The sequence below is a fragment of the Chiloscyllium plagiosum genome, unplaced genomic scaffold (assembly GCF_037043375.1).
Source record: "Chiloscyllium plagiosum isolate Xiang-an unplaced genomic scaffold, Cpla_swu_hap1 HiC_scaffold_33, whole genome shotgun sequence".
Taxonomy (NCBI): Eukaryota; Metazoa; Chordata; class Chondrichthyes; order Orectolobiformes; family Hemiscylliidae; genus Chiloscyllium; species Chiloscyllium plagiosum.
In genome coordinates, this window is record NW_028270171.1 from 23,142,169 (window position 1) to 23,169,837 (window position 27,669).

At 44.8% G+C, this 27,669-nt stretch overlaps 1 protein-coding gene across 2 annotated transcripts in view; it reads right to left on the reverse strand.

Annotated features, from left to right (window-relative positions):
* LOC122542302 (transcription factor AP-4-like) overlaps nucleotides 1–20,474 on the reverse strand; it is a 41,231-nt gene extending 20,757 nt beyond the window's left edge. Inside the window, exons 1-3 of one of the 2 annotated variants that reach the window (XM_043679912.2) lie at nucleotides 19,966–20,474; nucleotides 2,918–3,083; nucleotides 1,105–1,203 (exon numbers count right to left, since the gene is read on the reverse strand). In XM_043679912.2, coding sequence (XP_043535847.1) covers nucleotides 1,105–1,203; nucleotides 2,918–3,083; nucleotides 19,966–20,042 — 342 coding nt within the window. In that variant the 5' untranslated portion in view covers nucleotides 20,043–20,474. Of the gene's footprint in view, nucleotides 1–1,104; nucleotides 1,204–2,917; nucleotides 3,084–8,702; nucleotides 8,948–19,965 lie in introns of those variants that run through there. The other variant, XM_087978357.1, reaches the window with a different exon arrangement.
* Between the last annotated feature and the right edge of the window lie 7,195 nt (nucleotides 20,475–27,669).

Below are 27,669 nucleotides of genomic sequence, written 5' to 3' on the forward strand. Positions count from 1 at the left end.
GGTCGAAGTCAGAGAGTGGTGGTAGATGGTAAATATTCAGCCTGGAGCCCAGTTACAAGTGGAGTTCCGCACAGATCCGTTCTGGGTCCTCTGCTGTTTGTAATTTTTATTAATGACTTGGAAGAGGGAGTCGAAGGGTGGGTCAGTAAATTTGCAGACGATACGAAGATTGGTGGAGTTGTGAATAGTGAGGAGGGCTGTTGTCGGCTGCAAAGAGACTTAGATATGATGCAGAGCTGGGCTGAGGAGTGGCAGATGGAGTTCAACCCTGTCAAGTGTGAGGTTGTCCATTTTGGAAGGACAAATAAGAATGCGGAATACAGGGTTAACGGTAGGGTTCTTAGTAAGGTGGAGGAGCAGAGGGATCTTGGGATCTATGTTCATAGATCTTTGAAAGTTGCCACTCAGGTGGATAGAGCTTGTAAGAAGGCCTATGGTGTATTAGCGTTCATTAGCAGAGGGATTGAATTCAAGAGTCGTGAGGTGATGTTGCAGCTGTATAGGACCTTGGTAAGGCCACATCTGGAGTACTGTGTGCAGTTCTGGTCGCCTCATTTTAGGAAAGATGTGGAAGCTTTGGTTAGGGTGCAGAGGAGATTTACCAGGATGTTGCCTGGAATGCAGAATAGGTCGTACGAGGATAGGTTGAGAGTGCTAGGCCTTTTCTCATTGGAACAGCGAAGGATGAGGGGTGACTTGATAGAGGTTTATAAGATGATCAGGGGAATAGATAGAGTAGACAGTCAGAGACTTTTTCCCCGGGTACAACAGAGTCTTACAAGGGGACATAAATTTAAGGTGAAGAGTGGAAAGAATAGGGGAGATGTCGGGGTAGGTTCTTTACCCAGAGAGTGGTGGGGGCATGGAATGCTCTGCCTGTGGGAGTGACAGAGTCAGAATCATTGGTGACCTTTAAGCGGCAATTGGATAGGTACATGGATAGGTGCTTAAGCTAGGACAAATGTTCGGCACAACATCGTGGGCCGAAGGGCCTGTTCTGTGCTGTATTGTTCTATGTTCTATGACATTCCTGTTAGACCAGCAAGTGGTTCCAGCAGACATATATCAACTACAGGTTCCATGCCAACCCACTGCCCTGCTCACCTGCACCAGTCTCTTTAGATGTGCATTTTGCTGGACCAATCGGGTCTTATCTTCCTCCAAAGCAAAGATATACTCAGCAGTCTGCTGAAGGATTGCTGCCTGTCGAGAGAGAGAGAGACATAAGAATCAATCACTTTCCAGAATTCATTTTCTGTATGTTTTTTCAGTCAATCAGTCTGGTCATGTTATGCCATCACTCCCTGAAGTGGGACTTGAATCGGTATCATCGGCCCCAGAGGTCGGGACGTTACCACTGTGCCACAAGATCCCAAAAAGTTAATTGCGCACTGTGTTCTACAACAATCTATATGACACAATAACATCAGGAAAGGGTTAGGGCAGGCAGGTCAATAGACAAAGTGGCCAATTTGAAGAAGAGTCACAAAGGAAGATAAGGGAGAGTTATAGAAAGGTAGAGAGGTTTCAGGAGGAAATAATAGCTGAAGGCATGGTCGCCCAAACGCCTGATCCAGATGCCAGCGGGAGCCGCATTTCCCACGATATATACATAAACCACAGTGTCAAAGCCCTCTAGGAAGGACAGTTAAGGAGACGAGCTCTCCTGTGTCATTCTTTAAGAAATAGGAACAAGAATAGGCCATTCAGCCCCTCCAGCCAGCTCCACCATTTAATAGAATCATAGAATCTCTACAGTGTGGAAACAGGCCATTTGGCCCAACAAGTCCACACCCAACCTCCAAAGAGTAATCCACCCAAACCCATTCCCCTACATTTCCCCTGATTAATGCACTTAGCCTACACATCCCTGAACACTATGGGCAATTGAGCATGGCCAATCCACCTGACCTGCACATCTTTGGACCGTGGGAGGAAACCAGAGCACCCAGAGGAAACCTACGCAGGCACAAGGAGAATGTGCAAACTCCACACAGACATTCTCCGGAGGCTGGAATCAAACCTGGGTCCCTGGCGCTGTGAGGCAGCAGTGCTAACCACTGGCTGATCTGACATCCCTTGCATCATTAAAAATCACGCAACACCAGGTTATATTCCAACAGGTTTATGTGGAAGCACTAGCTTTCGGAGCACTGCTCCTTCATCAGATAGCTGGAAGATACAGCACTCTGAAAGCTAGGGCTTCCAAATAAACCTGTTGGACTATAACCTGGTGTTGTGTGATTTGTAACTTTGTCCATCCCAGTCCAACACCGGCTCCTCCACATCATTCCTTACGTTCACATTCCTGCCCTTTCCCCGTAGCCCTCCACTTTCTGACTGATCAAGAACCCATCCCCGCCTCCCCCACTAAACCAATCAGCTCCTGAACCTCATCCTTGTGAACTAGTTTGGGCGGTTAAAATTTAAAAAAAAATAAGAATAAAGAGGGGAATTTCATTGCATTCTGCAAAGTAACTTTGCAGTATGAAAGAGAGTTTCTATGAGAAAAAAAGAGAAAAAGAAAAAAATAAGAAAAAAAGAAAAAAAAATAATGAACTAGTTTGGGAATGGAATGAACAGAGCTCACAATAGGGGGAGGTGCAGAGAATCCTGGTGCTGTAGGAGTTTAGTCAACACCATTAGGCTGATTAATCACAGGAGCATAACAGTTAGTGGTGAGCAGAGGTAGGAACAGGATGGGGGGGTGCAAGGCAGAATACTGAGAATGTGAGCCAAAAGAAAAGTCTCAAAATAAGCTGTGCAAGTGTAGTTCAAGTCTTTAAAACAAAAGGAATGTGTTGCGTAAAGTTCCGATTAACAGGCAGGAAAAACTTTTTGTTTGCCAGGCGCCTGGCTGCTTGCTCAGGACAATGGAAGGAAGGAAGGAAGATGGATCCTGCAGGTGTGAACAGACCTTGCTGAGCTTCTCTCCGTCTGTGTGAGGCAGCAGCACTTTGAGTGACTGGAAGCCAGCGTTGATACTCTGCATGCGTCGGCGCTCGTTACTGTTGGCGATTTCCCTGCGGATCCGCCGGTCATGATCCCGCTGGCTCTCCGGCGTCAGCGCAATGTTCGACAGGCTGCAGTGAAGGACGGAGAGAGACAGAGAGAGAGACAACAGGAACTGAGACCATCAAATCAAATCCAAATCCCACACATTCCGGAGATCTCAAATTTTTAACAAAACACAGAAACCGCTGGAGAAACTCAACGAGGTCTGGCAACCTCTGTGGAGAGAACAAAACAGTTCATATGATGAAGATCTGAAACAAAATTTTAAATTACTGGAGAACCTTAGAAAGGTCACTGGACTCAATTTCTCTTTCTCTCCACACAGCCGGTGTTGGACTGAGGTGGACAATGTTAAAAAATCACACAATACCAGGTTATAGTCCAACAGGCTTATTTGGAAGCACTAGCTTTCGGAGCGCTGCTCCTTCATCAGATGGTTGTGAGCAACGCTTCGAAAGCTAGTGCTTCCAAATAAACCTGTTGGACTATAACCTGGTGTTGTGTGATTTTTTACAGCTGTGGAAAGGACGATGGATGAAGACTCGCCATCTGAGGTAGTTTGGGCTGAGGTTAGGAATAGGAAAGGTGAGCTCACCCTGTTAGGAGTTTTTTACAGGCCTCCTAATAGTCCTAGAGACGTAGAAGAAAGGATTGCGAGGATGATTGAAGAGAAGAGTGAAAGTAATAGGGTGGTTGTTATGGGGGACTTTAACTTTCCTGATATTGATTGGGAAAGCTATAGCTCAAGTTCGTTAGATGGGTCAGTGTTTGTCCAATGTGTGCAGGAGGGTTTCCTGACACAATATGTAGATAGGCCAACAAGAGGTGAGGCCATACTGGATTTGGTTCTGGGTAATGAACCAGGCCAGGTGTTAGAATTAGAGGTAGGTGAGCACTTTGGGGACAGTGGCCACAATTCGGTGACTTTTACTCTAGTGATAGAGAGGGATAAGTGTGCACTACAAGGCAAGAGTTATAGATGGGGGCAGGGAAATTATGATGCTGTGAGGCATGACTTAGGATGTGTGGCCTGGAAAAGTAAGCTTCAAGGCAAGGGTGTAATTGATATGTGGAGCTTGTTCAAGGAGCAACTATTGAGTGTCCTTGATAAGTATGTGCCCGTCAGGCAGGGAGGAAAGGGTCGTGTGAGGGAGCCGTGGTTTAATAAGGAATTGGAATCCCTTGTTAAATGGAAGAGGGCGGCCTATGTAAAGATGAGGCATGAAGGTTCAATTGGGGCGATTGAGAGTTATAAGGTAGCCAGGAAGGACCTGAAGAGAGAGCTAAGAGCAGCAAGGAGGGGACATGAAAAGTCCTTAGTTGGTAGGATTAGGGAAAACCCTAAGGCTTTCTATAGGTATGTCAGGAATAAAAGAATGACTAGGGTAGGAATAGGTCCAGTCAAGGATAGTAGTGGGAGGTTGCGTGTGGAGGCTGAAGAGATTGGGGAGACACTGAATGAATACTTTTCGTCAGTATTCAATCAGGAACAGGACATTGTTGTCGATGTGAGTACTGAGTCACAATTAAGTAGAATGGATGGCTTTGAGGTATGTAGAGAAGAGGTGTTGGAAATTCTGGAAAGGGTGAAAATAGATAAGTCCCCTGGGCCTGATGGCATTTATCCTAGGATTCTCTGGGAAGCAAGGGAGGAGATTGCAGAGCCATTGGCCTTGATTTTTATGTCCTCGTTGTCTACAGGAGTAGTGCCAGAAGATTGGAGGCTAGCAAATGTGGTTCCCTTGTTCAAGAAGGGGAGTAGGGATAACCCTAGTAACTATAGGCCGGTGAGTCTCACTTCTGTTGTGGGCAAAATCTTAGAGAGAATTGTAAGGGATAGGATTTATGAACATCTGGATAGGAATAATGTGATCAAGGATAGTCAGCATGGTTTTGTGAAGGACAGGTCGTGCCTCACAAACCTTATTGATTTCTTTGAGAAGGTGACTAAGGAGGTGGACGAGGGGAAAGCAGTAGATGTGGTGTATATGGATTTTAGTAAGGCGTTTGATAAGGTTCCCCATGGTAGATTACTGCAAAAAATACGGAGGTATGGCATTGAGGGTGGGTTGGAGGTTTGGATTAGGAGTTGGCTGGCTGGAAGAAGACAGAGGGTAGTAGTTGATGGCAAAGGTTCATCTTGGAGTGCCGTCACTATCAGTGTTCTGCAAGGATCTGTTTTGGGACCATTGCTGTTTGTCATTTTTATAAATGACCTGGAGGAGGGGTTAGAAGGTTGGGTGAGCAAGTTTGCGGATGATACGAAAGTCGGAGGAGTTGTAGACAGTGAGGAAGGATGTGGCAGGTTACAGCGGGATATAGATAAGCTGCAGAACTGGGCAGAAAGGTGGCAAATGGAGTTCAATGTAGCTAAGTGTGAGGTGGTTCACTTTGGTAAGAGTAATAAAAAGATGGGGTACTGGGCTAACAGTCGGATACTTGGTAGTGTGGATGAGCATAGGGATCTTGGTGTCCATGTACACAAATCTTTGAAAGTTGCCACCCAGGTAAATAGTGCGGTGAAGAAGGCATATGGCGTACTGGCTTTTATTGGTAGAGGAATTGAGTTCCGGAGTATTGAGGTCATGTTGCAGTTGTATAAGACTCTGGTGCGGCCGCATCTGGAGTATTGTGTGCAGTTTTGGTTGCCATATTATAGGAAGGATGTGGAGGCACTGGAACGGGTGCAGAGGAGGTTTACCAGGATGTTGCCTGGTATGGTAGAAAGATCGTATGAGGAAAGGCTGAGGCACTTGGGGTTGTTTTCATTGGAGAAAAGAAGGTTTAGGGGTGACTTGATAGAGGTGTATAAGATGATTAGGGGTTTAGATAGGGTCGACAGTGAGAATCTTTTTCCACGTATGGAGTCAGCTATTACAAGGGGGCATAGCTTTAAATTAAGGGGGGGTAGGTATAGGACAGATGTTAGGGGTAGGTTCTTTACTCAGCGAGTCGTGAGTTCATGGAATGCCCTGCCAGTAGCAGTGGTGGACTCTCCCTCATTATGGGCATTTAAGCGGGCATTGGATAGGCATATGGAGGATAGTGGGCTAGTGTAGGTTAGGTGGGCTTGGATCGGCGCAACATCGAGGGTCGAAGGGCCTGTACTGCGCTGTATTCTTCTATGTTCTATAACCTGGCATTGTGGGATTTTTAACTCTCTCCACAGATGCTGCTTTCCTGCTCAGATTCTCCAGCACTTTCTGAAACAGAGTTCATGTATGGAACCTTTAATATAACTTCTGCAGAACAATAAAAATTAAAATCCAAACAAGCACCAACATTTTGAGTCCAAACATGGGATACCACAGTGGTCAGCACTGCTGCCTCACAGCACCAGGGACCCAGGTTGAATTCCAGCCTCGGGCAACTGTCTGTGTGAAGTTTGCACATTCTTCCTGTGTCTATGTGGGTTTCCTCTGGGTGATCCAGTTTCCTCCTACAGTCCAAAGATGTGCGTGTTAGGTGGATTAGTAGTGGGAAATGCAGGCGTAGCAGGGTAGGGTCTGGACGGGATGTTCTTCAGAAGATTGGTGTGGACTTGATGGGCCGAATGGCCTGCTTCCACACTGTAGGGATCCTATGCTTCAGTCTAAGTTTATATCCTGTGTCGTTAGGTCCCTAACTTAAATCAGACAAATATTCTGATTTTAGGGGTCAGTTCTTTTAGAGACAGGATTGTAATGAATATGCAGATGAGTCTCTGAGGTAAGCTGTGATGTAACTGTGACATCAGTGGTCACGTGCTAGGATGTGGCAGGAGGATAGCTGGGAGTGTGCTGTTCTGTTGTGTACACTCTTGTTAACAGTTCTTTAAAAGAAACTCACAAGTCAGGCCTGAACTTGCATGAAGATCTGAAAACCCCTGAATGAAACTTAGATTGGGAGGCAGTCTCAAAGTGGTAATGTCACTTGAATTAGTAATTCAGAACTCCAGGCCAAAGTTCCTACTGTGGCAAATAGGGACATTGGATTCAAAAAACTAAAAAATCTGGGATAAAGAACTACACTGTGTCAACATTTATCATTGTAAAAACACATTTGGCTCACTTAAGTCCTTCAGAGAAGAAAATCTGCTATCTTTACCTGGTCTGGCCTACATATGACTCCAGACCCACAACAATGAGGTTGAACATATTTTCTAATCAACCCATTCAGAGATGTTTTGACATACCTCTGGAGCAGGTGGAACTTGAACTCAAGTTTCCTGGGGCCAGGGATAGGGGCAGTACCACAAGTGCCCTACCAATATAGTTGACTCCCTGGGCAAATTAGGGATAGGCAATAAGTGCTGGCTGAGCCAGTAACATCCTTGAACAAATTTATAAAAAAACGACGGCTAGTAGAAGATTCAGCGCAGCTTCAGGCCCTACGCTCAGCTTTCCTCTCCTCTGGAGTTCCACCAGTTTGAGGTGTTGTCATAATCAGCTCAGATCTAAAGGAGGATACTAAGCACAATCTTTGTGCGAGTCACTTTTGAGGACAAGTACTTGCTTTTTCTTCACAGATAATAGTTGGCACAGAATGGCCTTTAGACAGGATTTCCCTTAACCCAGGGTCAACAGTCTAAAGGACTGAAGAAGGGCTTATGCCCGAAACGTCGATTCTCCTGTTCCCTGGATGCTGCCTGACCTGCTGCGCTTTTCTAGCAACACATTTTCAGCTCAACAGTCTAACAATCAATTCCACCACACTCACAATCTCACTACCCCCAATCTACCCATGGTGACCAATTTGCCAGATTCTGTAATATTGTCACCAGATTATCAGCGAATCCTGGTCTCTCACTGCACTCAGAATCTGAATCTGACAGGATCTGGAATCCTGTCTCGTGGTAGTGGAAATGGGTGGGTGGGGTGGAAAGAGTGTTATGGACCAGACCAAAACCTCTCAAAATATATTGAGATGATAGTCTCGACTCTATCTTTTTCTTATTTTAAACATAAGTGTAAGATGGTGCGTTCCAGCTGCAATTTAATTGGTCACGGTATTTGACTTTAAGCAAAACACACTTTATTTTTACACTACAGTTAAAAGAGACAAAATAAAAATAAAGAAATTGGCTTAACTGCAACTCTATCAAAATGATATATATTAACTACTACTAGTTAACTGTTCCAAAATTGTGTGTCAGATAGACACACCCTTAGCAAATGCAAATTCAGCAAAATAGATTGTCTCACATACAATTCTAGCAGCAAGGAGAGAACTCCAGATTTTAGCTTCAAGACCGCAGCAACTACTACTGAAAGCTAAACTAAAAATATCCTGGTTCTGTGGGAGCTTGAGCCCACCCATTCGGGCTGCTTTTATTGTTCCAAACTTAAAATGAAAACCCCAAGACCTCACAAGCTGTTTACTTCATTGGTGTTGGAGCAAACTGCTTGGTATCTCTGTCTCATTATTTCTTCATTTAAAAAAAAAGGACAAAATACACCTCTTCAAGCCATAGTAGAGAAAAAAAGAAGCCGATACTTGTAGAATGAACTAGTTGGGCTGAATAGCCTGAATCAGTTGCTGTATTCCACATAATCTGCCCTTCTTGAATACTGCAACTCTGGGGCTAAGTAGACAGTCACAGACTGGTCAGTGGATGGTAGAAGACGGGTTGGGGGCAATATTAGGTTGAGAGCATTGAACAAGAAAGAGATCATGTGATGGTTGACATCCAATCTTCTGCAACTTACCGATGGTGATTTTTTAAAAAATCATTTACTTCAGTGGTGGCACTGTACCTTGGCTGTTTACCACAGTCCTCTGCAGCACATTTTGATACTAAAATTAAACCAGCGCCTGGACCAGCCCAAGTTGTTTATCAGTGAGTGCGGAGATATGCTGCACACAGGGGCCTCTGTCTCACAGCTGGCTTCAGGCCATAATTCATTTCTTGGACACAGTCCAACCTTCGGAAAGGCAGCCAAAGTCTTGAATGGCAAACGGAATATCCGGCCCAGGTGATTGCAGTGAAATGAACAAACAGTCGCAGCAGACACACGCTGCCTGGCCTCAGGACCGGGCTTTTAACAGCAACTCTGTCCAGCCCAGAGCTCCCAAAATACCATGCTGTACATCTCTATGACTGTATAATACCAAACTCACCCCCCCTCACTGTCAACTGGAATATTCCTACCAAAGTCAACTCTGTGATCACAAAACGCCAAGCTTTAAGAGTCGAACTGATGTTGTTAAAAGAGCTTCTTCTGCCACCTCAAGAATCAAGGTTGTTTTTCTAAACTTTGCTGTAAAATTGGCTTCACTTCTTTGAGAAGCACCGCCCCCCCCACCCCGTGCTCAGAAGCAGTTCCACCGAGTGGGGCTGCCACCGGCCCAGTGAATTCGAATCTTGGGGAGGCCATTCAGCCCCTCCGGGCTGACCAACTATTCTATTCGATTTATACCTGAGGGTCATTCCTGGCCCCTTGCCTTGATTGGAGAAAGTGAGGACTGCAGATGCTAGAGATCAGAGTCAAGAGTGTGGTGCTGGAAAAGCACAGCAGGTCACAGAAGCAGAAGTGTCGACGTTTTGAGTCTGCACTCTTCAACAGGAATGTGGGGGTGGCCCAAGGGGGCTGTGAGATAAATGGGGTGTGGGGTGTTGGGTGGGGCTGGGGAGGAGGGGGGGGGGGGAAAGAGAGATAGCTGGGAATGCAATAGGTAGATGAAGGTGGGGGGGTGATAGTGATTGGTTGGATAGGACAGTGGAATGGCTCGGTGGGAGGGAAGATGGACAGGTAGGATGGTTCAAGAGGGCGGTGCTGAGTTGGAAGGTTGGATTCGCCCCCCACCCCCTCCCCCTCATTTATCTCTCAGTCCCTTGGGCCACCCCTTCATTCCTAATGAACAGCTCATGCTCAATGTTAACTCTCCTGCTCCTTGGATGCTGCCTGACCGGCTGTGCTTTTCCAGCACCACACTCCTGGTCTTAATGGCCTAAGAAAGCAACAACCTAACATTCTCTGTCTTGAAAAGGTTCAACAAACGATGGCTTTTGGAGGGTGTATGTGAGTATGTGTGCGTGCACGAGTCCCACAGCACCATCTCCAATTTCTCTTCCAAACAACCTCTCGCTTAATCATCCCTTGACTCAACCAAAGGAAACATCCCTCTCTATTAGGCCGATCAAACCTTTAAATCCTCAATCAGATCCGCCAGAATCTTTACATCAAGGGGACTGACACAAGGTTGACTCAACTGTCCTCCTAACTTAACCCTTTAAACTCTGCTATCAAAGAACAAAGAAAATTTACAGCCCAGGTGGGGATCTAAAATTGGAATTTAGGCAACAAAATATGCAGATTTTTATTTCAACAAAATGGTTTCTCAATTTAAAAGAATACTACAAAATGGCCTGTAAACCATACTGCTGAACATACTGCTGATTTGCAGAATTAACTTGCAGGTCAAAGATAAGAGGACAATAGAGTTTTCATAAGATGAATACTGACACATTAATTGACCATTTGAACTAACACATGGCATGACTATTTACGTAAATTAGATATCCTTCTTAAAGAAAATATCATTGGATTAACTTGCTATAAATCATGTCACCTTATTATATGTGATTGGTCTTTCTTGTAATTAAGGCTGTACTATTTCTTAAAAAACATATAAATAATGTGTAATTTTCAAATGTAATTGCGCAACTTCATCATGGAACACAGATGCTGGATAGAATTGCGTCAAGGTACCTTAATTCAATAAAAACTAATGAACCTCGCTTTTTGAATAGACCGCATTTGTCGATTCCTTTGACCGATTTCGAACCAAGAAGCCCCTCTTGAGGGATCGCAGACCTTGATAGGAACAGGCCTTTCGGCCCTCTAAGCCTGAGCTGATCCAAATCCACTCTCTAAACCTATTGCCTAATTCCTAAGCATCTGTTGTAATGAATTTGTGCTTCACCGTTGCCCCACACTTGATCACCCTCCAACCCTCTTGGAGTTCACTTCCAAAACCAGAATATGGTATTCCAGTCAGGATCTATGACTAAATGATTGCAATCACAGAGGAACATTACATTCCCTAAATATTCTCTGTGGATGAAATCTCTATTAGCAATGGCTATATGGATAGGAAGGGTTGAGACAGATATGGGCCAAGTGCTGGCAAAAGGGACTAGTTTAGTTTAGGGTATCTGATCAGCATGGACAAGTTGGACGGAAAGATCTGTTTCCGTGCTGTACATCTCTGACTCTGAATATTTAGGTTTATGCAAAGAAATAGCCACACACTGGGTACCAAAAAGCATTTGTGGGACAACTGCACAGAATGACTCACCTTGTTTAGGAATAGGGAGGGGGAGGTTAGAATGAGAAAATTCCCTCATGTGTAGCAAAGCCTTATCAAATCCCTCCCAATCTAATTTGTTACAAAGTATTTTTTTTCAACATTTGGAAAACATCCAGAGATTCAGAACTGCAGTCAGATTAAAGGTCATTGCTAAAACAGCCAAAGGTGACTAAAGTTAAATTAGCAACTTTCAAAAGGGAAATTGGATGTAAACACTTAGAGGAAGGAATTGCAAGGATATAGGGAAAAGAGCAGAGGAGATACCAATTGGAGAACTCTTTCAGAGAGCCGACACAGGCACAGTGGCTGAATTGCCTCCTTCAGTGCTAGACAACCTACGAGGGAAGTAAGGCCTTTCACTGAAATGGTGCTTTTCACAACTGCGAGAGGTCTCACAGTGCTTTAATATCAATGAAGTTCTATTTGGAAGAGCAGTCCCTGTTCAAGTATAGCATATGAAACAAGTCATGCGTGTTTAACAAATTCCCACAAACAGGCAAGTGATTAGAAAGATTGATTATCCGGTCTTTGTGATATTGATTCAGGAATAAATATTGTTTAGAACACCGGGGAGATGGCCCTGGAGTACAGTGGGACCTCTTGGCTCCAAGTTCATCTGAAGGTCGTAAATTTCTTTCATAAATCCAACCCAAAGGAAGGCGGTCAGCCCTTTCTTTGTGTCTGCTCTCTGTAAGACAGTTCACCCAAAGCAATTACCCTGTCCTTTCCCCATAGCTGCACTAAATGTCCCTTTTCAAAAACTGATCCAATTCCCTTTTGAATGCTTCAACTGAGTCTACCTTGAATTGGTCCCCACCAGCTTCAAGGAGACCATCATCATCCCGGTGCCAAAGAAAAATCATGCAGCATGCCTCAATGACTATCACCTGCTGGCTCAGAACTCCATAATTATGAAGTGCTATGAGAAGTTTGTCATGGCTCACATCAACTCCAGCCTACCAAGTCGTCATGATTCTTTGCTATTTGCCTATTGATGCAACAGGTCCACAGTAGACACTATCTCCCTGCCCCTACACTTATCCCTAGAACACCTGGATAACAAGGGATATCAACCTCAGGCTCTTACTGACTGCAGCTCAGCCTTCAATACCCTATTTCAAACAAACTCATCTTTAAACTCCGAAGTCTCAGCTCCCCCCTCTGTAACTGGATCCTCAACATCCTGACCTATACACTGCATTCAGTAGGTAACAGTACATCCTCCAATGTAATCCTCAAGACTGGTGTCCTGCAAGGCTGCATCCTCAGCCCCTTACTGTACACCTGACATACAGAGTGTGGAAAATGTGTGTAAGTGTTGCTTCTGCATAAGTCATGTACTCAGAAGTGATAAGACTCGGTGTTGCTTCAGCAGAAGTCATAAGACTCAGCTATTGGGATAGGGGGTGTGGTGGGGGTGCACACTAACAACAGGCCACAGATGGATGTGGTAAACCGATTAGATTAGCAACTGCACAGAGCAACTGCAACTGTCACGTATGAGATAAAAGGGGAAGTACAGAGAGACTCACAGAGACTGTATAAAAATGTACTGAAATTGTTCAGGGGTGTGCCTACTTTTTAGACACTCAGTCTTGCAAGAATGTATGAATAAAGACTGCTTCAGAATTTGACTCGGACTAAGATTATTTGGCAGTGAGCTTTGTTTCTCACAAGAGGAAACTAGATTATCCAAACGAAATGGGCAGGCACTACTTCATTCGGATAATTGATTATTCAGATAATTGATGTTACCTTAAACAAGGGAAGACATGCTCTACCAGAGAATTTATTTATATCTACAATTTTAATGTATTGAGTGCAAGACCATACAGATTTCACATGATGAACTAAATAAAGCAATGATAACATGAGAAACCTTATTAAAAATGCAGCAGTAGTTTCCATTGCAAGGAGTGATGAAGACAGCATTAAACAAGGTCCCAAATAGCTTCTACGATCGCAAGAGCATTTGTCAGTTTCCAGGAACACAGTCTCACGAAAGAAAGACAAGACGCACTGCCTCGCACATGCATTTACATTCTCCGCCATAAAGTGACAAGAGTACCTTGTACTGTAAAACACTTACTTTTGCAAAGGGCTGTGTAACAACTCTTATCTAAAAAAAATCCAGTCGCTGATGCATGAGCTGCTTGTGTTTCTTTGTTTCTGCCAGCATTACCTGTTCTTCAGTACAGGTAATCCAAATTCATTTACCTCTTTTGAGAATGTGGAGAGGGAATGAGCAGGCAGGGAAAGAGTTAAATTCTGAGTTTTGTGAAACAAGAAGTTCAGTTGAACATGACTCAGATCAGATAAGAACTTGCAGTTCAATGTGGTGCTGGAGGCAAGGGTAATGGGTTTACAAGGTGGAAAAGCATTCATTATGTATAGCCATTTAACAAGATGAGAGAGCATTCAGTATGTAAAGTCAGTTGACAAGGTGAAAAGTGTTCAATATATGAGCCAGTTATTCGTTGTATAATGCCAGATGGCTTAATCTCTACTATTGACACTCGCTGATTGTAACAGCCACCCAATCAATATGTATGTTGCCTTATCTCATGCTCCTCCCTGTAAAGTGACTACATAATTCACTAAGAAACAGCTGTTCGAGAAAAGACTGAGAACTCATGTCTCTGTGCATATGGGCAATCATTCTCTCTCCCTCCACGGCCCAGAATAAAGATGAAGGAGGTAAAATCATACCATGTCTCTGAGCGTTTTGCTTCAACTGAGGTGGGAACGGGATGACACTTTAACGTCACGTTTTTTGTGGGACCTTGAAATCTTCTTCGGATAATCTGAAATTCAGATAATCGAGGTTCCTCTGTACTCATAACTGTGTGGGCAAATTCTGCCTCAACTCCATGTACAAGTTCAAAGTTTGTGCGAAGATTTGTAGCTCGGGTGCTCGTTGTTGTGGTTCTGTTCGCCGAGCTGGAAGTTTTTGTTGCAAATGTTTCGTCCCCTGGCTAGGCGACATCATCAGTGCTTGGGAGCCTCCTGCGAAGCGCTTCTTTGATGTTTTCTCCGGTGTTTATAGTGGTCTGTCCCTGCCGCTTCCGGTTGTCAGTTTCAGCTGTCCGCTGTAGTGGTTGGTATATTGGGTCCAGGTCGATGTGTTTGTTGATGGAGTTTGTGGATGAATGCCATGCCTCTAGGAATTCCCTGGCTGTTCTCTGTCTGGCTTGCCCTATGATAGTAGTGTTGTCCCAGTCGAATTCATGTTGCTTGTTGTCTGCGTGTGTGGCTACTAAGGATAGCTGGTTGTGTTGTTTCGTGGCTAGTTGATGTTCATGTGTGCGGATTGTTAGCTGTCTTCCTGTTTGTCCTATATAGTGTTTTGTGCAGTCCTTGCATGGTATTTTGTACACTACATTAGTTTTGCTCATGTTGGGTATCGGGTCCTTCGTTCTGGTGAGTTGTTGTCTGAGCGTGGCTGTTGGTTTGTGTGCCGTTATGAGTCCTAGGGGTCGCAGTAGTCTGGCTGTCAGTTCTGAGATGCTCCTGATGTATGGTAGTGTGGCTAGTCCTTTTGGTTGTGGTAGAAAAAACACACCGGATCATCAACGCCACACTCACAGGAATCCGATTCACGAGAGAAGAAGAAAAGGATAGCCAACTCCCATTCCTAGACGTGATGGTACAGAGAACACCGAACGGAGAATTCACTACAAGGGTATACAGGAAAGCCACACACACAGACCAAGTCCTAAACTATGAAAGTAACCACCCCAACACACACAAACGAAGCTGCATCAGGACACTATTCAAAAGGGCCACAACACACTGCAGTACACCAGAACTGCAAAAAGAAGAAGAGCAAGAGCAAATACCTATACAAGGTATTTGCCAAAAACGGATACCCGCGCAACTTCATCAACAGATGCCCAAGAGAAAGACCACAGAACGAGGACATACCAGAACCAAAAGGACTAGCCACACTACCATACATCAGGAGCATCTCAGAACTGACAGCCAGACTACTGCGACCCCTAGGACTCATAACGGCACACAAACCAACAGCCACGCTCAGACAACTCACCAGAACGAAGGACCCGATACCCAACATGAGCAAAACTAATGTAGTGTACAAAATACCATGCAAGGACTGCACAAAACACTATATAGGACAAACAGGAAGACAGCTAACAATCCGCACACATGAACATCAACTAGCCACGAAACGACACGACCAGCTATCCTTAGTAGCCACACACGCAGACAACAAGCAACATGAATTCGACTGGGACAACACTACTATCATAGGGCAAGCCAGACAGAACAGCCAGGGAATTCCTAGAGGCATGGCATTCATCCACAAACTCCATCAACAAACACATCGACCTGGACCCAATATACCAACCACTACAGCGGACAGCTGAAACTGACAACCGGAAGCGGCAGGGACAGACCACTATAAACACCGGAGAAAACATCAAAGAAGCGCTTCGCAGGAGGCTCCCAAGCACTGATGATGTCGCCTAGCCAGGGGACGAAACGTTTGCAACAAAAACTTCCAGCTCGGCGAACAGATCCATTTACAAGTTTGCTGATGACACTAACATTGTAGGTTGGATTTCAAACAAGAATGCGAGAGAATATAGGATAGAGGGCTTGGTGTAAAGACCACAATCTCTCCATCAATGTCAGCAAAACAAAAGGGCTGGTCATTGACTTCAGGAAGCAGAGTGGAGAGCATGCCCCTGTCTACATCATGGGTGCTGAGGTGGACATGGTTGAGAAGGTCAAGTTACTTGGACTGATGATCACCATACCGTGTAGATGCGATGATCAAGAAAGCGCAACAACATCTCTGCTTCCTCGGCAGGGTAAGGAAATTTGGCATGTCCACAAGGACTCTTACCAATTTTTAATTGATATACTCTAGAAAGCATCCTATCTGGATGCATCACAGCTATTCCCAAGACTATGAGAAACTACAGAGCCGTGAACTCAGCCCAGTCCATCACACAAGCCAACTTTCCATCCACTGACTCCATCTATACTTCCCGCTACCTCGGGAAATCAACCAACATCATCAAAGACCGCTCCCACCCCAGTGATCCTCTCTTTCACCAGGCAGAAGATACAAAAGTTTGAAAATACGTATGAATAGATTAAAGAACAGTTTCTTCCCCGCTGTTATCAGACTTTTAGACTGACTTCTCAAATGTTCATTCTGATCTCTCTCTCTCTCTCTCTGCACCTTCTCTGCAACTATAACACTATATTCTGTACTCTGTTCTTCTACCCTGATGCACTTTGTATGGTAAGATCTGCTGTTCGTGCACACAGGACAACACTTTTCACTATATCTCAGCAGGTGACAATACTAAATCAGTCAATCTTGAAAGGATGCATTTCAGATCTTAACCAATTGCTGTGTAAAAATTTATTGCTGTGTAAAAATGTGGGCATTGCTGGCTTTACGGTCATTTATTGCCCCACCCCTAACTGCCCTGGAGAGCTGCAATCCATTTGCTGCATGAAATCCTGGTGGGGAAGGAGTTCCAGGATTTTGACCCTTTGACAATGATGGAACGGTGATATATTTCCAAGTCAGGATAGTGAGTGGCACGGAGGGGAACCTGCAGGTGTCCCTGCTCACCTACTGCCCTTGTCCTTGTGGATGGTAGAGGTCACGGGTTTGTAAGGTGCAGTCTAAGGAACCTTGCTGAACAACTGCACTGTATAGGTAGTATGCAGTGCTGTCACTGTGTGTTAGTGGTGGAGGGAGTGATTGTTTAAGGGGGCAGATGAGGTGCCAATAAGCAGCTATCTTGTCCTGGATGGTGTCAAGCTTCTTGAATATTGTTGGAGCTGATGGCCAGGCTTTGGGCATTTGGGTGGAGTTATTTGCGACAGATTTCCCACACTCTGACCCGGAGGAAGCGAGGAGTGCAGATGCTGGAGATCAGAGTCAAAAAGTGTGGCGCTGGAAAAGCACAGCAGGTGAGGAAGCATCTGAGGAGCAGGACAGTTGACGTTTCAGGCATAAGCCCTTCATCAGGAATTCCTTGTGCGCAAAACGGTGATTCTCCTGCTCCTTGGATGCTGCCTGACCTGCTGTGCTTTTCCAGTGCTGAATGTTTCAACTCATACTCTGATTTGATCTTGTAGCCATCATATTCTTATGGTGGGTCCAGCTCAGTTTCTAGTCAAAGGTAACCCCCAGGATGTTGATATCAATGGATTCAGCAATTATATTGCTATTGACTATTAAGGGGAAATCATTAGATTCTATCTTTTGGACCTGGTCTGTGTGTAGCACAAATATTACTTGCCACAATGTTGCACCTGCTCAGTACTTCACTGCAGTGTCATACTTTTGAGCTCAAGCCCTGAACTGGAACTTGAATTGGCTGACTCAGAGGCATGTGTATGATCCACTCAGTCACAGTTGATCCACAGCAACTGTATTTTGGGTTAAAACAACAAAATGCTACAAAGTTAAAAAGTCACAATACCAGGTTATAGTCCAACAGGTTTATTTGGAAGCACTAGCTTCTGGAGCGCTGCTCCTTCATCCTTAACCTCCACAACCACCTAATGTAGGAGAGGCACTCCAAATGCTTCATCCATTGGTGGCATGGTGGCTCAGTGGTTAGCACTGCTGCCTCACAGCACCAGGGTCTCAGGTTCATATTCCATCCTTGGGCGACTGTCTGTGTGGGTTTCCTCCCATAGCCCAAAGATGTGCAGGTCAGGTGAATTGTCCATGTTAAATTGCCCATAGTGTTAGGTGCATTAGTCAGAGGGAAATGAGTCTGGGTGGGTTACTCTTCGGAGGGTCAGTGTGGACTGGTTGGGCCGAAGGGCTTGTTTCCACACTGTAGGGAATCTCATCTAATCTTAACCTCAACATCTCCTTCATCCCTAACCTCGACAGCCATCTAATGAAGGAGCGACGCTGCGAAAATAGTGCTTCCAAATAAACCTGTTGGACTATAACCTGGTGTAGTGTGATTTTTAACTTTGTACACCCCAGTTCAACACTGGCACCTCCAAGTCATGGCGACCATCGACACCATAACATGCAACAGTTCTTTTTATTTAAAAATAGACACGAGCAGCGATGAAGGGACAGAACATTATATTAAGAGGATCCTGCTGATGCAGTGGACTGTACAGTGCACAGACCCACGAGCGTAAACAGAAGTCAGTTCGAAACACCCCAGAGTTCACGCCCCCTTGCGACGCTGCCCATCACACAGCGACTACAGCTTCGTCAACCAATCGTATTCGCCAACACTCGAGTCAATTGCAGGCCCATTCATAAAATTCACCACATGTCCCTCTCTAAACTTCTTCAATGAGTTCCAGTACTACGGGTCTTTTACAATTACAATTGCACGTAATAAATTACTAATACAAGGTTTTTTTTAAAAAAGAAGGAAACAGTTTACTTCGTCTTTCTAATGACTTGCATTTTTCTTTCAAAAATTCACATTCATGGTAAATAGGGTCTATTTTGAACGTGTATGGAGGTCATTACATCTTTCACAAACTGGATAAGGTGGTCAAGTTTCTAAACAAATGTCTGGTAATTACGTATTTTTCTAAGGCACTTTTTAGAATTTGTGATCTTAAATTTTAATTCCGTTGCATCGCACGCCTCCTTCCCATTTTGAAAAATAAAATGAATGAGAAGTTTAAATTAAATATATTGATTGTTCATTAAAGTTGCTCTGCGATGGTTGTGTGCAGGCACTTTCCCTCAACAGTTAGCGAAATCTTACTACGCGGCGATCAACAAAATATGGCACTGGATTCCAATTGGATTTTTTTTCGGCGAGGGTGATGCGGTAAAAGAGTGGACAGATCCGTTTAAAGATGTGCATTCAAACCTAACTCGTCTCAGATCAGGCGACCCACCGACACGCAATTATTCTCCTGTCCTGGCTCCTCCGAGGAGAAATGCAACCGGAACAGGGTTATGAAGCAAGCTTTAAAATGCGTTATCTCAGGCTTGTACGCAGTTCCTACTACTAGCAACAACAAACAGAATAGGGGTTCTCCTCTCAAATCCTGCGAAAATAAATATTGGGAGGAGAACTTGCCAATCATTAAAGGTAAAATGAAAAATTTAAACAGATGGAGGTGGGGAAGAAAAAGCAACTTTTGTTTGTTTAGAAGGAGGACACGAATTTCTAAAAAAAAGTGGGAGGATCCCTCTATTACAAAACAAATTAGAGAGAAGAGGAGCGGCCATTATCTGCTGGACAAGAAGCGGAGAGAATCTGATTGAGAGGAGGTAGCAGCAGAGGGAATTCCCCACGTGCGCGGTCCTTTGGAACACAGATACATTATTAAATGTTGTAAACTTTGGATACAATCGCTGAGAGATTCCAAAATGGAACATTTGGTGATCCAAGCGATTCCCACGTGGTTGCTTCCCGCGACTGCTCCAAAGGTTCCCGTTTCCTAGTTTAGCTTTATTCCTTGTATTTTTTTTTAAAAAGGACCAAAATTCTGTTCAGCTGCTCCTTCTGCATTCTTACTTTACAGGGAACTTGACCCTCCCCCGGCGCAATACTCTGGGATTGCCCCCTTTCAACACCCATCCACGTGGACGTCCTATCTAAATGTCTCCCTCTCCTGATGCTTCTCCATTGATACATTGTTTCAGAAATAAACAAACTGGGTACAAACCTGCATAAGCCTCCAATCACTTCCTTCTCCGCTTTGCGGAATTCTTGCAAGGTCTTCTGCCCCGCGTAATAAGCCATCGAATCTTTTGCAATCCAGTTTCCAAAACACACACAAGAAGATCAAAGCTGTTGTTGGCAGACTCGCGTGTTTTTTTTTACACATACACTGTTGTAGTAAAAACATTCAGCAATGGCGGGAAACAGCTGGGACCTCGTGGTCAGCTGGAGCCGCAGCACCGCTTTCTGCCTCCGCACAGCTTTGCTTGGGTTGACAGCCACTGGGTCTTAGCGCTCGCCGGCTTTAAACAGGGTTTCCCCCTCTGGCTGCTCTGCACCGTCCCCCCGGGGAAGTTGCTGCATAGCTGATTGATTCATCGCTCCGGCAGAGGCTTGAAGGGATCGCAGTCAGAGCGGGGCATCCGGAGCATGTTTAAACGGATCATTCATCGGAAGGACTAATAGTAAATTTGTTTGGTGGTTGTTGTAGAGGGAGGGGTTTTAAAATTGGCAATACTAACAGAAGCGGTTTTGGTCCTCTCGGCAACACACAGTGTTCTCCGTATTGCACTGACATTTTCAGCTACTGCCGCTGGAGATAAGGGTGCACGGAGCAGATTACGAGCTGTTTTGAGTTCACATCCAACGAAGCTGTCACTGTCGCGGTGTTAGGCGTGTTGTTTAGCTCAATGCATTATCACTGCTGAGAGTGATGTAGCGTGTACAGAAGCTGATGTTCCTGGAGATATTTCGAAGTGGAGATGACTGGGGCAGTAGCTAGAAATTCCCCTACCCCAAGATAGAGCTACAGGTTGGTGGATTGTTGTGTGAAATTGTACAGATCCAGTATAGTTTACACAAGTTGAGGTCTGGAGTATCAGAACAAGGATATGACGTTGGAGTTGTACAGAGCGATGGTTAGGCCACAACTGGAGTACTGCGTGCAGTCTGGTCACCTCACTACAGGAAAGATGTGATAGCACAACAGGGGATACAGAGGAGGTTCACTGGGATGTTGTCTGGGATGGAGCACTTGAGCTGTAGGGAGAGACTAGATAAGCTTGGATTGTCTTCTTTCGAGCAGAGAAGACTGAAGGGGAGACATGATGGAGGTGCATAAGATTATGAGGGGCATGGATAGAGTGTAGGGAGCAGCTGTTTCTCATGTTGAGGGGTCAATCATAAGAGGGCATAGTTTTAGGGCAAGGGGCAGGAGATTCAGAGGGGTTTTGGGAGAAAACGTTTTCGCTCAGTGGGTGATGGGAATTTGGACTGCACTGCCTGGAAACCTTTAAAAATATTTGGGTCAGCACTTGACATATAACACTCAAGGATATGGGACAAGTCCAGGAAATTGACATAAAAACACATTTAGTGGGAGTTATTGTCAGTGCACACTCGATGAGCCAAGGGCTTTTTCTGTGCAGAATGACTCTATAATACCCACAGTCTACAGTGTGGGCAGTGTCCCTGCCTCTGAGCCAGAAACCCCAGGTTCCAGTCTTGGAGCTGATTGCACAAGAAATGTGCATTCCTAACGAGTTCAAACTGCTTGGCTCCATATGGAGCAGCGCCACTGGCCTAGAGACAAATTAACAGCAGATGCTGGACTCCTAAGTAGACAAGCAGGAGGCTGGAGGAACACAGCCAGCCAGGCAGCACCAGGAAGAGCACAAGCTAGCATTCCCATTCTACCAGGATCGAGACTGGGAGTTATGGAGCTTTCCTGCTCGTCTGTGCTGGATCCGACCTGGGAGTATCTACAGCACAAACACACTCAGCAAACCTCTGCATTCCTGGCTGTTTCTGTTTTGTATTTTCACCGTTCCCCTCTTGGACTGACTGGAGAGATTGGTGTTGATTGTAGGAAATTGCAAAGAAAATCTCCAACGATGACACAAACTGTGGATCATAACTGAATCACTGAACTTGACTGAAGGAACTAAGCGAAAGTGAGGACTGCAGATGCTGGAGATTAGAGTCATGATTAGAGTGCATCCAAGGAGCAGGAGAATCGACGTTTCGGGCATGAGCCCTTCAGAAATTCCTGAAGAAGGGCTTATGTCTGAAACGTCGATTCTCCTGCTCCTTGGATGCTGCCTGACCTGCTGCGCTTTTCCAGCAACACATTTTCAGCTCTGATCTCCAGCATCTGCAGTCCTCACTTTCTCCTCATGATTAGAGTGGTACTGGAAGATTCCTGATGAAGGGCTCCTGCCCGAAACGTCGATTTTCCTGTTCCTCGGATGCTGCCTGACCTGCTGTGCTTTTTCAGTACCACTCTAATCATAATTGAAGGAACAGCAATTGAGCCACACCCACACAGCATAAACAATATACACAAATCGATTTGTTTAAACAGTTTGTTGTTCTTTCATGGCATGTTTTCCCCTACCTCTCGGCCAGGAGGCTGAGGTTCAAGAGCTACCCGCTCTCGATGTATGCAATATCCCCTTTGAACAGGTTGATGAGGAAAATGAAAATGTGGGTGACACTGACAAGGTCAGTATTGATTACCCAGCCCTAATTGCCCTTTAACTTTTAAAAGCCATTTAGTTCATCGTATTGGCTCGCAGGGCAGCGGTAGGAGTCCGGCTCACAATCACTGCCATCCGATGCCTTAAAATGGCAGTGGTTGGACCTGACATCCTACACCAGTTGGAGGATGACCAGGTGTGCGGTGGAATCCCATCTGTGCCTATCCCTGCCCAGACAGAATTTCACATTGGCCCCAGCAGCCTATGCCCCACAACCTGAGCCACTTCCGAAATGTACATTGTATGCCTTTCAGGGAAGCAAAACAGCAGGCTATGTCCAGACTGATGCTGCTGCACACCATCCACTTCTGCTCTTTTATCAACCGCTCAGACACACATGTGTGCCCATTTACCTCGGGACAGTGGGATCCCCAGTGGAAGGCTCTTTATGTAGGAGCCCTCCCTCTTTCCTTCAAGGGCTTAGTGTGAAGGCTGTTACATGTAGCAGTCCTTGTAACCACAGATTGCAGTGGCTCACAGACTCCCAGCCCAACTGTGTGTTTTGCGGCACTGTGGAGTCTGTGGATTGCGTGCGTATATTGATTGTGGGAGTTTGCACTTCCTAGTTACCTGAAGAACCTGTTGCCATGTTTTTGGTTACACTTCAGCCACGCGCTCCTGATCTCTGGGCACCCACTGTGGGCAGGTTGAAGGATCTCCTCGTGGGTCTGCTCCTGGGCCTGGCAAGGCTGATCGTTAACAGGTTCAGGCAGCGGGCTGTGGAGGGGGTAATTTCTGTCGACTGCCCACCTCTGTTCTGCAGTCATATTCGAGCCTGGGTGTCCCTGGAGAGGGAGCACAAATTGTCTACTAACAATCTTGATGTCTTTCGGGGGAGGTGGGCACCGCGATGGGTGGTGGTGGAGTGCTTTACTCCCCCTCCAATTCCAGTTTGATCCCTACCCTCTACCCACCTGTATCACTTTATTCACTTAAGTTTTGCTCTTATTGGGCTTTGCTTGTTATTGGTTCCCCGGCAATGTGGGTGTTTTTCTTGGCAGTGGAAGTATTGAATAACATTAATTCCACAATGGTGTTTTCACCGAGTCCCTACGGTTACACACCAAATAAACACGTGGTTCTGTAGTCACGGGTAGGTCAAACCAGACAGCAGATATCATTCCCTGAAGGACATTAGGAAACAGATGGGTCTTTATGACAATGATAGTCTAAAGATCACTGAGACTAGATTTCAGTTCTGGATTTTTATGAATTGAATTGAGTATTTGAAACCATGTTCCCCAGAGCATTAGTCTGATCCTCTAGATTACTAATCCAGTGAGATTACCACTGTGCTCCTGACTTTATCACTTTGTGGTATACACATCACTGGTTACTGGTGACCTGATTGCTGTTTAGAGGTGTTTGCTGTGTGTAAGTTGGCTGCCATGATTTGGAGACACCAGTGTTGGACTGGGGTGTACAAAGTTAAAAATCACACAACACCAGGTTATAGTCTAACAGGTTTATTTGGAAGCGCTAGCTTTCGGAGCGCTGCTCCTTCATCTGATGAAGTGCCTGCACCTCAGTCATACTTCAATTGGCTATAAAGCACTTCTGAGGTTGTGAACGCTGAGCTTATAAATACAAGTTATCCTTTTGATTAGAACTGTTAGACACTTCAAAATACTGTGTCAGGTGGTTCTGAAACCGCTGCCTTCTTAAATTACTATTTCAGATGTTGGCAAGTGCTTTCTAGAAGGTTACTGGGCAATTAACACACTTAATAAAATTCTGCAGCGCATTTGTTTCTTAAGAGATCCAAGTCGAACAAATTAACAAAATAATTATTAAACTTTTATAGCACAGAAGGCGACTTGGCTGAAGCTGCCTGTGCCAAATCAGTCTATAATGAATCTTGCTGCTCATTAGCCCGTGTTTTCCTCTACTTCAAATGTGTACCCATTTTTTCCTTTAAGAATGCTTTGATCCCTGCCTTGATTTTCCTCTATAGTAAAGTATTCTATAGTTAAATAGCCCTTGGAATAAAGGGCTGTATTTATATTCTAGTACATACCCACTTATATTTGGTGACTACTTACTACCAATGATCTCTTGTCATTGAATTCCCAGCCAGAAGAGTATTTTCCCCCTTTGCTCTTAGTCTTCACTAGACCGTCTCTGCTCCAAGGAGAGCGATCCTGGCTTCTCCAGAGAACGGAAGTCCCTGATCCTTGGTGTCACCTTGATAAATATCCTCTGCATTCTCCTTCAAGTCCTTGCCTCCCTTTGTACAGTGTGAAGCCCAGAATTGGATACAATACTTCTGCTGAGCTGAACAGAGATTTGTAAAAGTTTACAAAACTCTTTTTGTTTTTACTTACAAAGTCCACTGGCCTCTTTAACTGCATCAACCTGTCCTGCCTTTTCCAAAGGTTTGTGAACATGCCTCTGAAAAGCTTACTTTGTCTGTTTATTGCTGGAGAGAGAGACATGTTGATGAAGATTTTACCCTCACCTGGACATATGTGAGAAAACCAACCATTTGGCGATCTGATGTAGTGATGGGCATAGGTGGGTGAGAATGGAAATGCAGGACATGTAGATGTGCTGCTATTCTGGGCAGATCAATCAATCAGTTAGCAGCTTCCATCTGGCTCAAACTCAACCAAAAACCAATGGCAAGAGAGCCCAAACCCAACTAATAACCAATGGCGGGGGAGCCCAAATCCAATCAAGAATCAATTGTAGGCGAGTCCAAACCCAACCAATAACCAATGACAGAGGAGTCCAAACCCAACGAATAACCAATGACAGGAGAGCACAAACACAACCAATAACCAATGGCGGGGGAGCCCAAATCCAACCAAGAATCAATTGCAAGGGAGTCCAAACCCAACCAATAAGCAACAGCTCCAACTGGGTGCAACATGGCCATTGCACGCAATTACTTTGTGAGCAAATCAACCATTTTAAAAAGAGTAATTATTCTGATCAAGAGTATCTAGAGTGAATGTTTCAATTTGTGGGGAAGAGCACTATTAGAGGCTGTTAATGTAAGATAGTCACCAGGGGAATTTAGAAGAAACTTCTATCCTTGAGGAATAATGAAATTGTAGAACTTGTTACCACAGGCAGAGCCTGAAGTGAGTAGTTTGGATGCGTTGAAGCTCAGAGTGAATGAGAGAGAAAATATAAAGTTTTGTTGGTCAACTTAGTTGGGGAAAGATAGAAGTGGCTTGATTGGAGCACAAGTGCCAGCATGGAATTGTCGGGCTGAATGGCCTGTTTCTGTGCAATTTATAACATTGCACAGATTTTAGAATGGTTACAGCACAGAAAGGAATCATTCTGTTCACTTCTTGAGCAACTCCACTTTCCCCAGAACCCCACAGAGGTTCCTTTCAGTCCTGTACCTCAATCCCTGTTGCAAACCATGATTGAATTTGCTTCCACCACAGTCACCACTCGCTGCATAAAAAAAGTTTTACTCTTGTCCATGTTGGGACCTTTTGCTGAGCATCTTAAATTAGTGTTCTCTGGTTCTTCATCATAGAATCCCTACAGCATGGAAAGTTGCCATTCAGCCCATCAAGTCCACGCTGACCATCTGAAGAGTATCCCACCCAAAGCCACCCCTGTAACCCTGCATTTCCCATGGCTAATCCACCTAGCCAGCAAATCCCTGATACTATGGGCAGTTTAGATTAGATTAGATTTCCTACAGTGTGGAAACAGGCCCTTCGGCCCCACCAATCCATACCAACCCTCCGAAGAGCAACCCACCCAGACCCATTCCCCTACATTTACCCCTGACTAATGCACCTAACACTACGGGCAATTTAGCACGGCCAATTCACCTAACCTGCACATCTTTGAATTGTGGCAGGAAACCAGAGTACCTGGAGGAAATCCACACAGATACAGAGAGAACATGCAAACTCCACACAGCCAGTCACCCAAGGCTGGAATCGAATCTAGCTTCCTGGCGCTGTGAGGCTGCAGTGCTAACCACTGAGCCACTGTGCCACTCATTAATGTATTATTAGGAATAGTTTCTCACCATATATTCTGTGTAGACCCTTCATGACTTTAAATACTTCTAGCACGGTTTCTATCCACATAACCGAAGTCCCTTATCCTTGGCACTTTTTGTTCAAATCTTTTCTGCAGCATCTCTACAGCCTTTGCCTCCTTCCTAAAGTGTGTAATGCCACATGTAACTGGCTGGGAATGAACGACAGGGGAACAGATAGAGAAAACTATTACCACTGGCTGGGGAGCTGAGGACTAGAGACTGTAGTCTGAAAATTAGAGCTCGACATTTTAGGGAACAAGATGAGTAAATCCTGCAGTACACAATGGTGATAATTTGAAATTCCCTTCAATTTTTAATTTTATTTCTGAGGTAGAAAGATGTTTGGTAACCAGAGGTATCGTGGAATATGGAGTTCAGTCACACACCAGTCTTAACCTTAATTAATGGCAGAACAAGCTGAAGGAGCCTCTTGTTACCAATGGTCTGGCGTGAGCAACAGTGAGCCTTATAAGACTATAAGATGTAGGAGCAGAACGAGATCATTCAGCCTATTGAGTCTGCTCTGTCACTCAATGAGGTCATGGCTGATCCGATAATCCTCAACTCCACTTTCCTGCCTTATCTCCATAACCCTTTATTTCTGTACTGATTTCAAAATCTGTCTATCTCAGCCTTGGAATATAATGACCCAAACTCAACAGTCCTCTGTAATAGAGAATTCCACCGACTCACTACCCTCCGAAAGAAGACATTCCTCCTCATTTCTGTCCCTTACTTTGAGAAATTCCCCCTAGTCCTAGACTCTTCCTCAAAGAGAAACAACCTTGAGGAGGAATTTCTTCTCTCAGAGGATTTTGAGTCTTTGGAAATCCTAGCCAAAGAGAGCAGTGGGGTAGAGTCCTTGTGTATATGTCAGGCTGAGGTAGATAAATTCCTGATCAGTAAGGGAAGCAGGTTTATGGGAGAGAGTGGGAAAGTGGATGCCTGGAATGTTAGATCGGCCATGATCATCTGCTCTTGTTTTTATTTCTTAGTCTGATGGTCTGGCCTCTTAATATCAATGCTGTCAAGTCCCTGAAAAATCTTGTGTATTTCAATAAGGTCAGCTGTCATTCTTCTAAACTCCAATGAATACAGTCTCAATCTACTTAACCTCGTGTCATAAGAAAATCCTCCAAACTCAGTATCCGAA